The sequence below is a fragment of the Balearica regulorum genome, chromosome 23, assembly GCF_011004875.1.
Source record: "Balearica regulorum gibbericeps isolate bBalReg1 chromosome 23, bBalReg1.pri, whole genome shotgun sequence".
In the NCBI taxonomy this organism is placed as follows: domain Eukaryota; kingdom Metazoa; phylum Chordata; class Aves; order Gruiformes; family Gruidae; genus Balearica; species Balearica regulorum.
In genome coordinates, this window is record NC_046206.1 from 5,001,825 (window position 1) to 5,015,598 (window position 13,774).

Genomic DNA, 13,774 nt, shown 5'->3' on the forward strand with positions numbered 1-13,774 from the left:
GGAGGACCGTGGCAGGGGCAGCCGGCAGAGAGGCGGAAAGCCGGGTCCCGTGCCCTGTGCTGGGGATGCTCGGGGCTTGGCAGGGACGTGGGAACGTGCCAAGGGGAGTCGGGAAGGCAGGGATCAAGGGGGGGGGGAAACTGGCAGCCTGGAAGGAGAAGATTGCATCAGAGAGCCTGAGGAAATGCTCCTTGGCCTCCGTGGGAACAGGATGGTATCGGCTGGGGGGGCTGCGGGAGCAGGTACCCTGGGCTCGGCGTCCTTTTGGGGCTCTGTGAGCCTGCCGAAGGGAAAAATTATGGCTCAGGTTGGGATGCACAGAGAAGGTTGCTTCTCAGTTTCAGAGATTTTGTGCAAAAAACACCCACTCATGCTAAAAAGCTTGAATTACTCGCCGGTTTGCCTCTCTTGGCAGTAGGCAGAGCTGCTGGTGGCTTCCCAGGGAGGGGAGCAGAGCCCGCAGAGGGGTGAGGATGAGCCAAGGGGGCAAAAACCTGGGGCTGCCCCACTGGCCAGCTCCAGCCTGGGGGCAAAAGATTTCCAAGCCCCTTTGCAGGCGCCCGGTGCACGAGGAGTGCGTGGAACGGTGCCCGTCCCTGTGCCGGGCTGCTCCCTCTATCCCGAGCACCGCTGGCAGCCGGTGCTGGGAGGGATGCTCAGGGGGGTCGATGCCCACATTTAACTCCCCGGTTGCAGAGTGAGACCCGCAGAAGAGCAAGTGTGCGTGTGTCAGTCAGCATCTCGAACCAATGGGTGCCTGGTAGGAGGTCTGCTTTCCCCGGTGCACGCACTGAGCCTGGTGCTGCTTCTGCTAGTTGTGTGCGTGTGTGTGTGCGTGCGTGTGCAAGGAAAAATCAGAGACACTGACTGCCTGCTCCCGTCTCTCTCTCTCTCTCTCTCTCTAGCTCGCTAACTCGGTCTCCCTCCCTCTGCAAACATTGGATTTAAACCTGCTCAGAATTCAACGCAGACGAAAGCAGCGGCGGCAGCAGCAAGCAGCAAGCAAATCAGCCGCTAGTCTACCGCAGCTCCAAGATGTACCATCCTGCCTGCTGGATCGTCTTCACGGCCACAACTGCCCTGCTCTTCATCCCAGGTAGTGCAAAAAGCTTTTTCTCCAGGGGATGGGAGGGTATCGGCTCACAGGGTGGGAAAGCTGAGCGGTGTGCGCACGGGGGGGACCCGGACTTCATGCACATTGCGCACGAACGCACGCATGCAGGCAGGCAGCGAGTTGCTCTGCAGCAGGGAATTGCCAAGTGCTTCCAGCAAGCGGGGTTCAAACAGCCGTGCCCGTCCCCCGTGGCAGGGCTGGCCCCCCGGGCGGGCACCGAGCCACACGCACCCGGGCGGCTCTGGCACCTGCGGCGGGGGGGGTGACCAGGCTTGCACGGCGTGTGTGCAGCCCCCCGGCTGGGCAGAGTCCGTCCCCTCAGGCTGTAAATGATGGGGTCACGGAGCTTTCTCCCCTTCAAAGTTGGGCACCTCCTCTGTGCTCCCTCTCACGCTATTCCCCGTGCTCCCCCTCATCCCTCCTTCCTTGATTCCTGCCAGGCAAACTCGGGTGCCTGCCCCTCGGCTCCCTTTTGCAAAGTGCAAACGACCCCCCCGATCCGGGCACCCAGGGGGGGCTGCGGCGAAGGTGCTGCAACCTCCACGAGCCGAGCAGGTGGCTCCCGAAATGTGGGTTGGCTTCGTCCCTGTGGCTTGCCAGGGGAGGATGAGGGGGGAGATGCCGGGTTCGGATCCGATGCTGGCTCGGTGCTGATGCTCAGCGGGTGGGTCACGGCGGGGCAGCGAGCGCAGCCCTGCACTGCATCCGCGGGGAGGGAGCGATGGGGGCAGACAGCAGAGCTGCACGCCGAGGGGAAGAAGTCGCCGGCATTTTTTTTAATGATGATGTGCAATTTTAGCAGCTGAAAAGATTACGGTCCTTGTGCAGGCAGATGGGGACTGGGTGTCAAGGCTTAGATCCGATCTTAACCCAACGTGTGTTTTTCATGACTGTCAGTGAGAATTATGTTGGACTCGGGAGGGCAGGGACGAGGCACAGCTATAATTTCAGCAGCTTTCCATGGTTTAGTTACAGCGCTTTGCTGTGCAGGGCTGGCGTGTGTGGGAAGAGGATGAGGCTGGCGGGGGAGAGGTTAGCTGTGTCACAGCTGGAAAACAGCTCATTCCACAGCTGTGACAAACACGAGGGGACTCGGGCTAGCACTTGCTTTTTGGAGGCTTGTGCCACGGCACCGTCCGCATCCAGGGGTCCCGTGGCGGAGCGGTGCCACGCTGCAGCCCGAGCGGTCAGCCCGGACAAGAGCCCCTGACACGGGGCCGGGTACCACTGATGCTCTGATGCAGGGGGATGTGATGTGCATCAGCCCTTTGCCGGATGCAAGGGGGTTTTTCTCGAAAATATTATCTAGAGCAAGGCAGAGCAGGTGTGCCTGGCGTGGGCGCAGCTTGCTTCACCAAGGCTGTGCTGAGCAGAGCGTTGGCTCTTCCACCCTCTTGCTAGATGAGGTTCCTCTGGGTCAAAAATGCAAAGAAATGGATGCGAGGCAGCCGTGCAGTTCAAATGGGAGGACGTGTGACACTTGATGGGCTGTCATCAAGGTGTCCTTAAGCTGTAGGAGCTGGCAGAGACCTGGCATGGAGCATTTGCGGTTTGCTGGTGCCCTGCTGCAGTTTCCTCGGGACTGGGCTCTTTGGCCCAAGGCCTGGGCTAGCTGACATCTGTGCGTGCCAGGGAAGGAAAAGGCCGTGCATTTAAGCCCCCGGTAACCTGGGAGAGGTTTCTTGATCCGCGCTTAGGCAGTCGTAGCTTTCCCTTCTTATTTCTATTAAGCAGCAATATCTGCTTCGGCTTTGAATGTCCCCTGAGCCAAACCAGCCCAGGACTTTGCCCAGCTGGGCTCAGCCTTTAATCCATCCAGCCAAAACCTGCTGCCCGCATTAGAGGAAAGGAAATATCCCAGTGCACTGGGCTGGCTGCTTGGTGCTCTGCCTTCCTGCCCCCACACCAACCACCTTCTGCCTCGAAGCACGGGATTTGAGCATCTCCTATCCTTTTTTATTTTTTGCATGGCTTGCAGAGGTTGGATGTTTTCCTACCCAAGCTGGCCGCAGCACCGATTTCAGTCGCGCTTTCGCTGCCGTGGGTTGTAACACAAGTCAGGTTGGCAAAGTCTCCCTGGATGGCAGCCGGGGCAGAGGGAAGTCGAATGGTCCCTGCCGATCCTCGGAGCCTGCGCCTTCCCAGAGTGCTTTTTGGGCTGTTTATTATTTGCAAGCGTAATCCCACGTGTTTTATGCAGGTGACGCTCCCCTGGGATATGCAGAGGCTGTTTGTGAAGTGCGAACTCTTTCCCTCTCCGTTTTTATCCGAATCCTGCGGGAGTTTCGCGCGGGGTGGTTAAAGTGAGAAGGGAACCTGCTTTTAGAAGGTGTAATTAGAGTGAAGGGAAACATCACAACTTGAAGGCTCCTGCAGAAAATAGCATCGCAAAGTTATTATTAGCTGTAATAGCTTATTTGCCAGTTTTTTTCCTCTTTCTCTCGCTCCCACCTCTGTTCTTCCCCCCCCCCCCCCCGCCTCTTACTTTTGTTAGAAAAGATGCATTTTTCCCATCGGGGCTCACGTCGTCTCGTTACCAATTTACTCTTGTGGAATCTAAAGACACGAAAGGTTAATGCAATAATGAAACCCTGACCCCTCTGGTCATAGATAGCATCTTACTCTGCAGCTTTTTATTTCTTTGTAAGACAAGTTTCCATCCAAAATAATTTCGAAGGGTTAATTCTGTTGTCATCTGGTGCCTTGGGGTAGGCGGGTTCCTGGACATCAGTTGCTCTCTGAGGTAGGCTCTTTCTGATGGGAAGGATGCTGAGGATTTTTAATGAGCCCGGCGCTGCAGGGTGGGGAGGTGGAGTGGGGAATTTAATTGTCAGGCTATTGGCAAACGCTTTGAACTGCTGGGCATCTCGGGTGCTGTTGTTTTGAGATGTATCAGGGTGGGCTGTGCTGCGCTGGAGGATGAATTTGGGGTGTAGGGGGAGTATGTTTGGCTCGTCTGCAGTTACGGTGCGACATCACGGCTCTACAGGTGGCGGAAATCAATGCACAGCGGCTTCTTCAGGCATTTATATTGCTGCCTTTGCTGGCTTGGCAAAACGACTTGTCATGGCAGCGGCTCCTTTCAGAGGAGCAGTGCAGGGTGAGACGAACGATCCCGTTTTTCACTGCTCCTGGCCATTCGGTCAAGGTAAAGCTTGCAGGGCTTGGAGAGTCCCCCAGCGCTCTGCCATCACCCCTTGCACCCAGGACCAGCTTTCTGCATCCCGCCGGAGATTCCGCCTGTGCAACTCCTTACCTCCCCTGCCTCATCCTTATTGCGGCGGCATGGCTTTGGTGGTTGTAAATCTGGTCTAAAGTTAGGAAGCGGACATTGCAGGAGTTCAAAACGCCTTTCCGTCCCTTCCTTGTACAGAGCCCCTGCCATGGGAGCATGCTTTTCCCGCTGTCACCTCTCTCCGGTGGGGGACGCCGGACTAGTGGAGGGCTGCTGATCCCTGCGACTAAGCCCAAGAATAAGTACCTGGAACACATTAGTTCCGCTTTAGTGTCATTTCAATATGAGCGGGAGGGACTTAAAGGGATTTTCTGTGCTCTCCCAAAGGCTGGGGATAGTAGCGGATAAGGCACTGCAGCCATCAATCCTCCATCGGTCAGAGATGCTGGGGAACGGAGAGGTTCTGGCAGCATGGGGAGCCTGCACCGGCGGGCGTCAGCCCAAAAACACTGCCTGGTCTTCCTCTGCCCGAGGCTTGGGCTGTAGTTTCCCTGTCAGAGGTCAATTCCTCTGTTCCCTGGCTCCCGGGACAGGGAAAAGCTGGCGTCGGCCTTTTGGAGGATGTTTTGTTTCTGCTGGGGAGGAGCAGCGCTTGCTCGCGTTCCCAAACGACGTGGGGAGGGAGCGCGATGGCAGAACGGGCACACACGGCTTTTGCTCTGTGCAAATCCCCGCGGCACAGGTTTTCACAACAATTTGCTTGGGGGGGCTGCGGGTTTTGGGGCCAGTGGCTCTGGTGGCTGCCTTCCAGGATGCCCCAAAGTGGCGAACCTTGCTTTGGCTTTTCCAGCAGCTTCTCTTTGACGGCGTCTCCTTTGTGCATTCACTAGTTGCAGACTAGGGTGGAGGAGCTTTTGCTGGTGCGAATCCCTGTGAAAAACTGAAAAAGGAGAAATATTTCAAAGGTACCAATGGGAGCTGGGTACCTTAACCAGTGCCTTTGAAAATCTTCCCCAAAGGCTTGAATATTTGGTTATGGTGAATTTCAAGCTGCATAAACAGCTGTGTTCGTATTTTACACTTGAATATGCAATTTGAAGTTTGCCGCTCGGCTTGGTTAGAAACCAAAGTGGGGTGAGGAGTGGGGAAGGAGGCTGCCGGGGCGCTGAGACGAACCCCGGCACGTTCGTGGGGGGAGCAGGGTACCCATGAGGGTCCTGTTGCTGCAGTCAGGTGGGGATAGAGGAAAACTTGTGGGGTTTTTTCCTATAACATCCTCCATGACCCTGTGGTCAGCCTGAGATTTGCAGCCCTGTCCTTTTCCCATCCCCAGTTGGGCAAAGCTGGGCACTGGTCCCCATCCTGCCTGAGCATCCCCTGAGATGCTGGTGAGTGCGGGATGGGGAATGATCTCAGCTGTCACGCTTCTCCTTTTTGTTTAAACTTAAAAATAATAGGAGCTCTGCTGCAAATCTCCCGGCTTCCCAATCATCTCTCCCTTTTCCTAATGAAGGCATGGTACTTATAATTACCAGTGCGGCAACAGCACGTACAGAGGTGGCTTTGACACTTGCTGCTTGGTGTGTGGGTTTTTCCAGGGAACTCCTCTTCGTTTCACGCTTAGAGGAAAGAAATGCTTTCCCGCCTGCTTCTCAAAAGCCCTGGGACTGCGTTATCGCCCTCGAAGGGTGACCAAACAAGGTGGCTCGCTAGGTCTAGAGAGGTGGGAATGGCATGGGCTGCATCGCCCTTGTGAGCTGGTGGTAGCGTGAGCCCAGGTATTGCGGGGACCTTGGAGCTGGTGGGTTCTCCCTCTAGTCCTGGCTTAGGGTCAGAGAGCGTGGGCTGGCGGAAGGACGTGGGTTGGGGCATCGCTTTGAGTTGTGTGGAAGTGGTGGGCTTCTCCTGGCAGGCCCAGGGAAGAGTGTTTTGCAGAGGAGGTGTCTCTTCAAGATCGTCTGAAGCAGGGAGCGGTTGCACGGTTGCAGAAAGCAGAGACTGTGGTTTCAGGGGCTTTCTGGAGAGGGGACTTGATGCTTCTCATGGTTCTCACGTCCTGGGTCTGTCTCCATGGGCTGAATTTCCCGGATGGACACATCAGCCTTGGGTACCAAGGCTCAGCTAGCTGAAGAGGCCCATCAGTGCATCAGCGTGAAAGCAGCCTCCTTGGGAGGAGCCGTTTTGGGGAGGCTGGACCTGTTGCCTGTGCGACAGAGTCATGTGCACGGCGAACACGTGTGAGATGAGGCAAGGAAGGGGGAAAAAGAAGAGTTATTTTTAGATTTACTTTTCTGTGAATTCAGCGCTAGTGAAAAGTGCTGGATTGACAGCTCTGGAGACTGGAGCGGGCTGCACGGGGAAGGGGTAGCCCGGCAAACCTCCCTGCGGGCTCCATGCTTCAGGATGGGGTGCTGGGACCGGACCTCGTCGGCTCGGGCTGTCTGGACAGCAAAATCACGGGGGGGTGTCCATTGTCTTGACCATGGCTGGTGTGCCAGTGGGCTTTTATGCAGAGGATACCAGCTTCCTGGGGGACAAGCTGGGGTCCCCTGTGCTTGATGTGGCTTTGTCCTTCGTGGCTCACCCCGTGGTGAGCTCCTCACGGCTCCTCCGCCACACGAGGACCAGCTGAACCTGCAGCAGGAGGGCTTGGGCTTCCTTCTGGTACAGCAGGACCATTGCCATTTCCACTAACCGAATCCACCAGGAATGTTTCTTCCCATGCTCCTTGCAGAGCGTGGAAGAAGACGTCTTCACACGGGGCTTCGGGCCATCGGAGCAGCTCCAAACTGGTGAGACTGGGGGGCGGAACCAGGCTGCCCGCACCCCACGGCGTGCTCTCCGAGCAGCATTTCTCTGGTGTCCACCTGCCAGCCCATCGCCTCCTCTCGCCCAACTGTTTACTTCTGGCTTTTGTTTCCTGGACTTGTTGCTATGCGTGCAGCGTGTGGAAGGAGCTCCAGCGAATATAGGCCACACTTTGATTGTTCAGCAAGCTGGAAAATGATGATTATAATTTTTGACAGAAGGGAAGGAGGGGGAAGGAGATCTCTGGGCTTTCAAATCTGCTCTGTCATAAGCAGGATCTTGCAAGGGCCTTCTGATGACTTCTCCCGCCCCAAAGGAAATGGCGTTTGCATAGCAAGAGGGGTTACAGGAAAAATTCCTCTCTTCACAAGGACAAACCAGCGCTTCTTTCACCAGGCTTTCCACCTCGTGTGGCAGTCCTGTCACAGCGAATAAGCGAAATACAGTTGGCGTTGGCGAGTAATCGAACGGGAAGCATCCAGGAGAAACCTGCTAAAAAAAACCAAACCCCTCCCAACCCATCCCTGTTAGAGCAGCGCGCGCGGGGTGCGTCCTTCGTGGTGCAGCTGCTGGCAGAGGTCCTGGCTGAGGGCCGCCTGCAGCACCAGCCCCAGGGGAGGCGGGCGTTAACGCCAGCCTGAGCAGAGCATCCTGAAACTGTCTGGAAACGAAGCCCAAAAGACCTCGTAGGCTTATCCCAGACAGGCCACATCACGAGTGGATCACCCAGCACGTTCCTGGGTGGCAGCAGAGCCCGTGGAGACCTTGGCTGCTCCTGCCGTGCCCCTTCGTGGCTCGGCGGTCCAGACGATCGCCGTTGGCATTGGCCGCGCGGTCCCTGCCGGATCTGCCCGTTTATTTACTTTATTTAATGGCGTTGGCTATTTTCCACTTTAATTTTTTTTTGTTGTCGTTGTTTATTTTAATGCGATCACTTCTAATGAGGCTAATGACATTTAGTCTCCATGGCGGCGCATTTTAATTTGGTCACCGAAATGTCAGCGTGAGGCGGCCGCTTCCTATCTGCCTGCGACAAAAGGCACCACAGACAAAGGGGCTCTGTCCCTGGCCGTCCCTCACCCTTCTTATCTCCTGCCTTCCAGGGACGGGCCAGGACATTTGGCAAAGCCACCCTCCCACCGTCCCCTCCTTTGCTGGCACCAGGGGAGCGGGCTCAGCCGCCGAACGCCGCGAGGATGAAAGGCGAGGGCTGCCGGAAACGCAACCTTTTGAGGCGAGCCAACGTGACATAATTAATCAGATGTCAAAACCTCTAAGCAAAGTTAGCTTTGATCGGCAGGGAAATCTGTCAAATAGGTCGTTCTGCTGCCCGGGGCGCTTTTCTCTCTCTGCCCATCCGTCTACCTTGCCACCTCTCCTTTCTGTGGCCGGGGTGGCAATGTCCGATAGCCAGGTGGGACCTTCCAGCTTGCAAAGTGTGGACCAGCATCTCCTCGCCCTCACCGGAGCCGACGGCAGGGTTGGTGCCGTGGGACAAAGCGGCGCGGGCGCTCGTGAACCCCTGTGCTGAAATGTCTTGGGGTTGGAAACGGGGTGGTGGGGAGGGGTTCTGCGAGCTGCAAGAGGACGTCGGCGTTTGCAGAGGTCGAGGCGTTCAGATGCTGCTGTGTGAAGTCGGAGAGGGCTTCGGTGCAAAGTCGGGGTGCCGGGAGCAGCCGAAAACCCAAGGGAGGCAGCGCAGGGGTTGCAGGTGGCTGCACTGGCGAGATGGCAACTTCTCTGCGTTGTGTCGTACTTGAGTCCTCTGAAGACATTGAACCTTAGAAGCCCGAGCCGTTTTGCTTAAGAATGAGTCCTTTTTTCTGCAATCTGGGCCCAAATGCAGCTGAATTTGATCTGTTCTCCTTTGATCTGTTCCTCCCTCTCCATTCTATGTACCAGGAATGGATGAAGATTAAAGTTTGCAGCTTCTGAGCAAGCTAGGTTGCTCATCACTGCATGATACCCAATTACCTGCTGATACCTCAGGAGTGAGAAGGTATTGATCCTGCTTGGATTTGAACTTGTTGAACCAAAGAGTCTGGATATTTCAAATCTGTTGCTTAGGACATGCCATTTCCTTCAGGAATCAAAGCGTGATGCAGGCTGTGTTTCTGCGCCCCGCGGTCCTCAGGGCCGATGGGAGGTCGGTCTGTTGTCTCTGCCACATGGGAAATGACCAATAAGTGATAAATAATAGCATCTGTACTCTCCGCGGTGCAGGAGGATGTAGATGTAATGACTTTTGTGATGTACATGAGGAATATCTCCATTTTACTGCAAATGAGTCCCCAGAAGCTGGTTTTTTTCCCCCACACGGGTGGTTTTCTGTGCCCTCCCCGCACGCCATCTCTGTCTGAGCACCGCAGGCTGCAGAAGTGCCTTTGATGGCATCCCCCGTGTCCGTCTTCCTCCTCTCCTCTGCTGCCTGTCATGTTCCCAACCAGAAACAGCCTATCAGTTCAAAACAAAACCAAAAATTCTCCCAAAATTACCTGGTGAGACGAGGCCTGCGGGACTGGATCGAAACGTTTGTTACGGAAACTCGGTGGTATTGGGTCTCACTCTTGTGTAGTGGTTGTTTCTAGTAAATCTTAAAACCCTTCACGGAGAAGAGAAATTTCCTTGTCCCTGTTTCGGCAGACAGGGAAGCCGAGGAATAAAGAGGGAAAATAACTTGCCCGAGGCATGCGCAGAGACACGTGTTTAAAGACGTGTGCTCGCTGTAGCTCCAAATCTGACGTGGAGGTTTCTGCGCGTTTTTCCTTGTGAAACAGTGAGTTTTGGCTTCCTCCTTCGAGAAACACAGGAGAGAGACTGTGAGATCAATGCATTGGGTCCTAAAAGCCCTGCGCCGGGCTCGCACGGAGCCGGAGCATCACGGGGCTCTGGGGCTCGTGCTTATGTGACCGTCGAAGCAACTGATGCCACCGGCAGGAGAGCCTGTACCACAGGTGGCAATGTCTGGAGGTAGGCAAAGGTGAATTCATGCTTAACAAGAGACTTAAGTCTGGCTTTGTAAGTCGAGAGGCACCCTCTGCTCCTCGTGAAGTTGGCAGGAGGGCAGCATGTGCTGGATCCCCCCCCCACCCCCCCACCCTTTCGCATCTCACCTCTGCCTGGCTTCCCCCAAGGTCTGAGCATGATGATCTCCGCGGTGAAACCAGGAGGTGAGCGGGGAAGGAATTCTCAAGCACGCTCTTCGCTCAACCCTTGGCTCCGAATGGAAACGCTCTTTGCGATTTAATGGAGAGCACGCGTTCGTCCTGACGATGCTGCCCTGCATCTGCTTTGTGCGCTGCTCCGAGGCCGAGAGCCGATGCCTTTGCCAGCCCTTCCGTATCCTCGGGATACTTTATCTTTATAAAGTAGCAATAAGTGGACAGTATAATATATTTCACTTTTAATAAGGTGTTGCCAGTTGCACACACTCCGCAGAGCAATTAGTGTCAAAAGCAGCTAAGCAATGGCGGGGAGCCGTAATTCGACTGTTTACTGGGTTGGAGGATTTATGGGCAGGCGTTGGGGGGAGCTGCGGTCGCAGCTTGGCTGGAGATACGGGAGGTGCTGTGCTCCGGCTTTAAAACCACGTGCCTCCGAGCTGGTGAGAGTCCTGCCAAGTCGTGGCAACTCTTCAGGGAAGAGGCTCGAACGAGCCACTGCTTTATTTTGGTGGTCCCCCACTTCCGAGGCTTGGGAGGACGCTGCCGAAAGGGGATGCTGAGCCTGCTCAGCTGCGCCAGCCAGCCGGGCGCTTGCCCAAAATTCAGGCGAGGAAGACCTGTTTGCTCTTTGTGCGTTGGCCTGGAAGGAAGAGCTTTGCAGCGTGAGGTTGTCCTCTTGTGGAAGGGTCGCAGCCGGATCGAAGGGAGCCCCTGGGCTTGGTTGGTAGGTGGGTGGTGCAAGAGGGGAGTTTTCAGGTCTCGGGGAGGCTCTTCTGCATCCTTCCAGCCCATGAAATACCAGAGCTGATGGGGGACCGTACTCGGTGGCGCTGCTTTACACGAGAGTAACCCCTTTTGCCGTGCGACCTTTTATATCCCAGCCATCCAGGAGTTCTTGCTTTCATTTTAATTTTTTTAGCATTGGCACAAGTTAGGCAAAGAGCTTCAGTGAGCTCAGCCCGGGGAGGTGCTCGTCTCTGTCTCCTTCCCGTGAACTGAACATCCCCTGCTTTTGTCTGGGGACTCTCTGATCATCAGAGGTTGTACTGTGCGGTAGGAAGGTAGTTTTTATAAAGGCTGTCCGTGTGTTGAGCTCTCTGCCGAGGCAGTCGGCTAAGCGATCCTGCCAGAGCCCTCCTACCCAGATCTAACCGGGCTCACGCTGGCGCTTGGGGCGCGGGTTTCCAGAGGCTTGGCCCAGCAGTCCTGGGCTGGCAATAGCTTTGTGGGTGGGCAAAAAGCGGCGTTAATCTCAAGAGGTGGTGTGGATGGAGGTGCTGCCGTGCAGATCGGGCTGCAGGAGCTGCAGATTCAATCCAGCCCGGATCCGCTGCAGGGAAGGAAACTCAGTTTGTGTCGGAACTGATTTCGGTGGGGGGGGGGGATGTCTGAAATCAGCCCGTTGGGGAATGCACGTGAAAGCGTGGGCTTGCAGGCGCTGACGGAGCGAGGCGTGATGCTGGAGATGCAGCGGGTGGTTTTGCATCCCTGGGCCCCCAGGTGCTGCCGGCTCTGTGCGTCTCAACCTGCACCCCTGGCAGCGTTCGCCATCCCAGCCCCTGGGGCAGCCTTCGCCTTCCCCCGCGGAGGGGACAGCCAAAACATTTGGTTTCTAGAGCGAGCACAGGCAATATTTCCGAACCCGCGGCCCCATCCGCTCCCCCTTTCCCACCCCCTGTTTCTCAGTTCAATAAAGTCCCAGTTTCTTGGGTTTGTTCTCCGAATTGAAAGCCTTCCATTTTCACACCTCTGTAATTGGTGCTATCTGTTGAGAGAAACTCTGCAACTCCAGCCAGCCGAGGTCAGGAGGAGCTGAATTGAATTAAAAGGAGCAGAAATTGGTTCGAGGTGGGCAGAGGGCCGCGGGGAGAACTATGCAATTTCTCTCCTCGGGGCTCCTGATGAGCAGAGCGAGCGGCAGCTTCCCATCTCAGCCCACAGGGGGCTGACATCGGCCCACCCACACCTTAATCTGCACACCGAGGTGGGCACCTCTCAATTGAAAACAAGGAAATGAAACCCAGCATCTCCTCCTTTTATCTGGTCAGCAGGACAGGACTCTGCTCCTCTGGTTCCTTGGCTAGGATGCTGACAACTGTCACTGAAATGACCTTGCGGTGATTAAATACAGCAAGAAATGATGTTTTTAATAAAAAACTAAAGCTGTGATACAAGCTGATGGCTAGGAGATTTAAGATGCCGTGTGCTAATCCTACCCGTAACTCAAACCCGGGTGGGAAAACCTCAGTGCTGTCGGATCGAGGTAAGGGCGAGCGTCCTGGCGTTTGGATCGTGGTTCCCCAGCTCAGTCTCCGCTGGCTTAAGTTGGTGTAAAACCAGAGGAACTTCAGCCAAAGGTGGTGGATTTGTAGCCCTGTGGTAAAGCTATGGCTGGAGAGTGTGCTGGGAAGCGCCGCTTTGTGTGACGGCATGGGGTTGTCTTAGGGGAATAGATGCGAAGCTTATAGCTCTGGCAGAGCCACTTGGAAATTTTCCCACTATTTCCCCCCCCCCCCCCCCCCCCCTTGAAAAATGTCTCTTTCTTGACTCACAGAATGTACCAATGGTGAGCACTCTTTGCTTGACGCTGGAAAGTTTGCTTGGCTGGAGGATGCTGTTTCTAGGAGCAGGAGGAGCCCCATCCCAGGAAGGGAGGGCTGTGACCTCCAGTCCCTGCTCTGCCCTTATCCCTCAGCACACTCAGAGTCTCTCTTCCCTGGGCCAAGCTGGGCTGGTTTTCTCTTTTGGAGCTCTTCTACTGGGTGTATAATTACTGTTTATAAGAGATTTGGCCCCGGGTCTTCCCCAGCCCAGCTAAATGTCCTTGGCTCTTCAGAAATAGAGCCGCTCTCGCTTTGGTGCTGGCTTGGTGAGTATTCAGAGTAGAGTGGCTCCAACAGGATAGCGCAGAAAGGGGGAGACGTTTCAAATGGTGAAATTTCAGGCAACAAGGGAGCAATTTTCCACCCACTTCTGAGCTGGAGCGAAGCCCTTCCAGTCTCTCTTTCTCTCGCTCCCCAGCTGGGCTGGCACCGGGGATGTGCCATTTATTAGAAGCAGCGAGAAGGCGCGTGGCCAAGGTAGCCTCGGAGGATGCCAAGCGCGGTACCCCGCCTGCCCAGCTCCTGGGAGGATGTCCCCAACCCTGTTTTTTTTTCCCCCTCCCCAGGGGACTCGGTGCTTGTGGCCTTGCTGTCCCCTGCTCCCATCCTCGGGTGGGAGCGGAGCTACCGGCACGGCTGCAGCAGGCAGAGCGCCCTGCGGCTGCCCCGGGCCCCCGCTCTGCCTCTCTCGTAATTTATACAAGAGCGAGCCGATGTTCCCTTTTAAATTGACAAAGGCAGAGAATGGAGCCCGGGAAGCCCTCTGACCCCGGAGCCCTGGTCCATGAAAATTACAGGCGCTGCACAGCGCGTTTCCTCTTGATGTACTTGCAGTGGGGAGATGCTGGTTAATTTGCCAGGACTCAGAGGTGACCCGGGTTTAATAAAGAGGATTAATGGATTTGAGCTA

At 55.7% G+C, this 13,774-nt stretch overlaps 1 protein-coding gene across 2 annotated transcripts in view; it reads left to right on the forward strand.

The window, feature by feature from the left end:
* The first annotated feature begins 632 nt into the window (after window positions 1–632).
* OPCML (opioid binding protein/cell adhesion molecule like) overlaps window positions 633–13,774 on the forward strand; it is a 287,268-nt gene continuing 274,126 nt past the window's right edge. Inside the window, exons 1-2 of one of the 2 annotated variants that reach the window (XM_075774463.1) lie at window positions 633–760; window positions 906–1,096. In XM_075774463.1, coding sequence (XP_075630578.1) covers window positions 1,036–1,096 — 61 coding nt within the window. In that variant the 5' untranslated portion in view covers window positions 633–760; window positions 906–1,035. Of the gene's footprint in view, window positions 761–803; window positions 1,097–13,774 lie in introns of those variants that run through there. The other variant, XM_075774462.1, reaches the window with a different exon arrangement.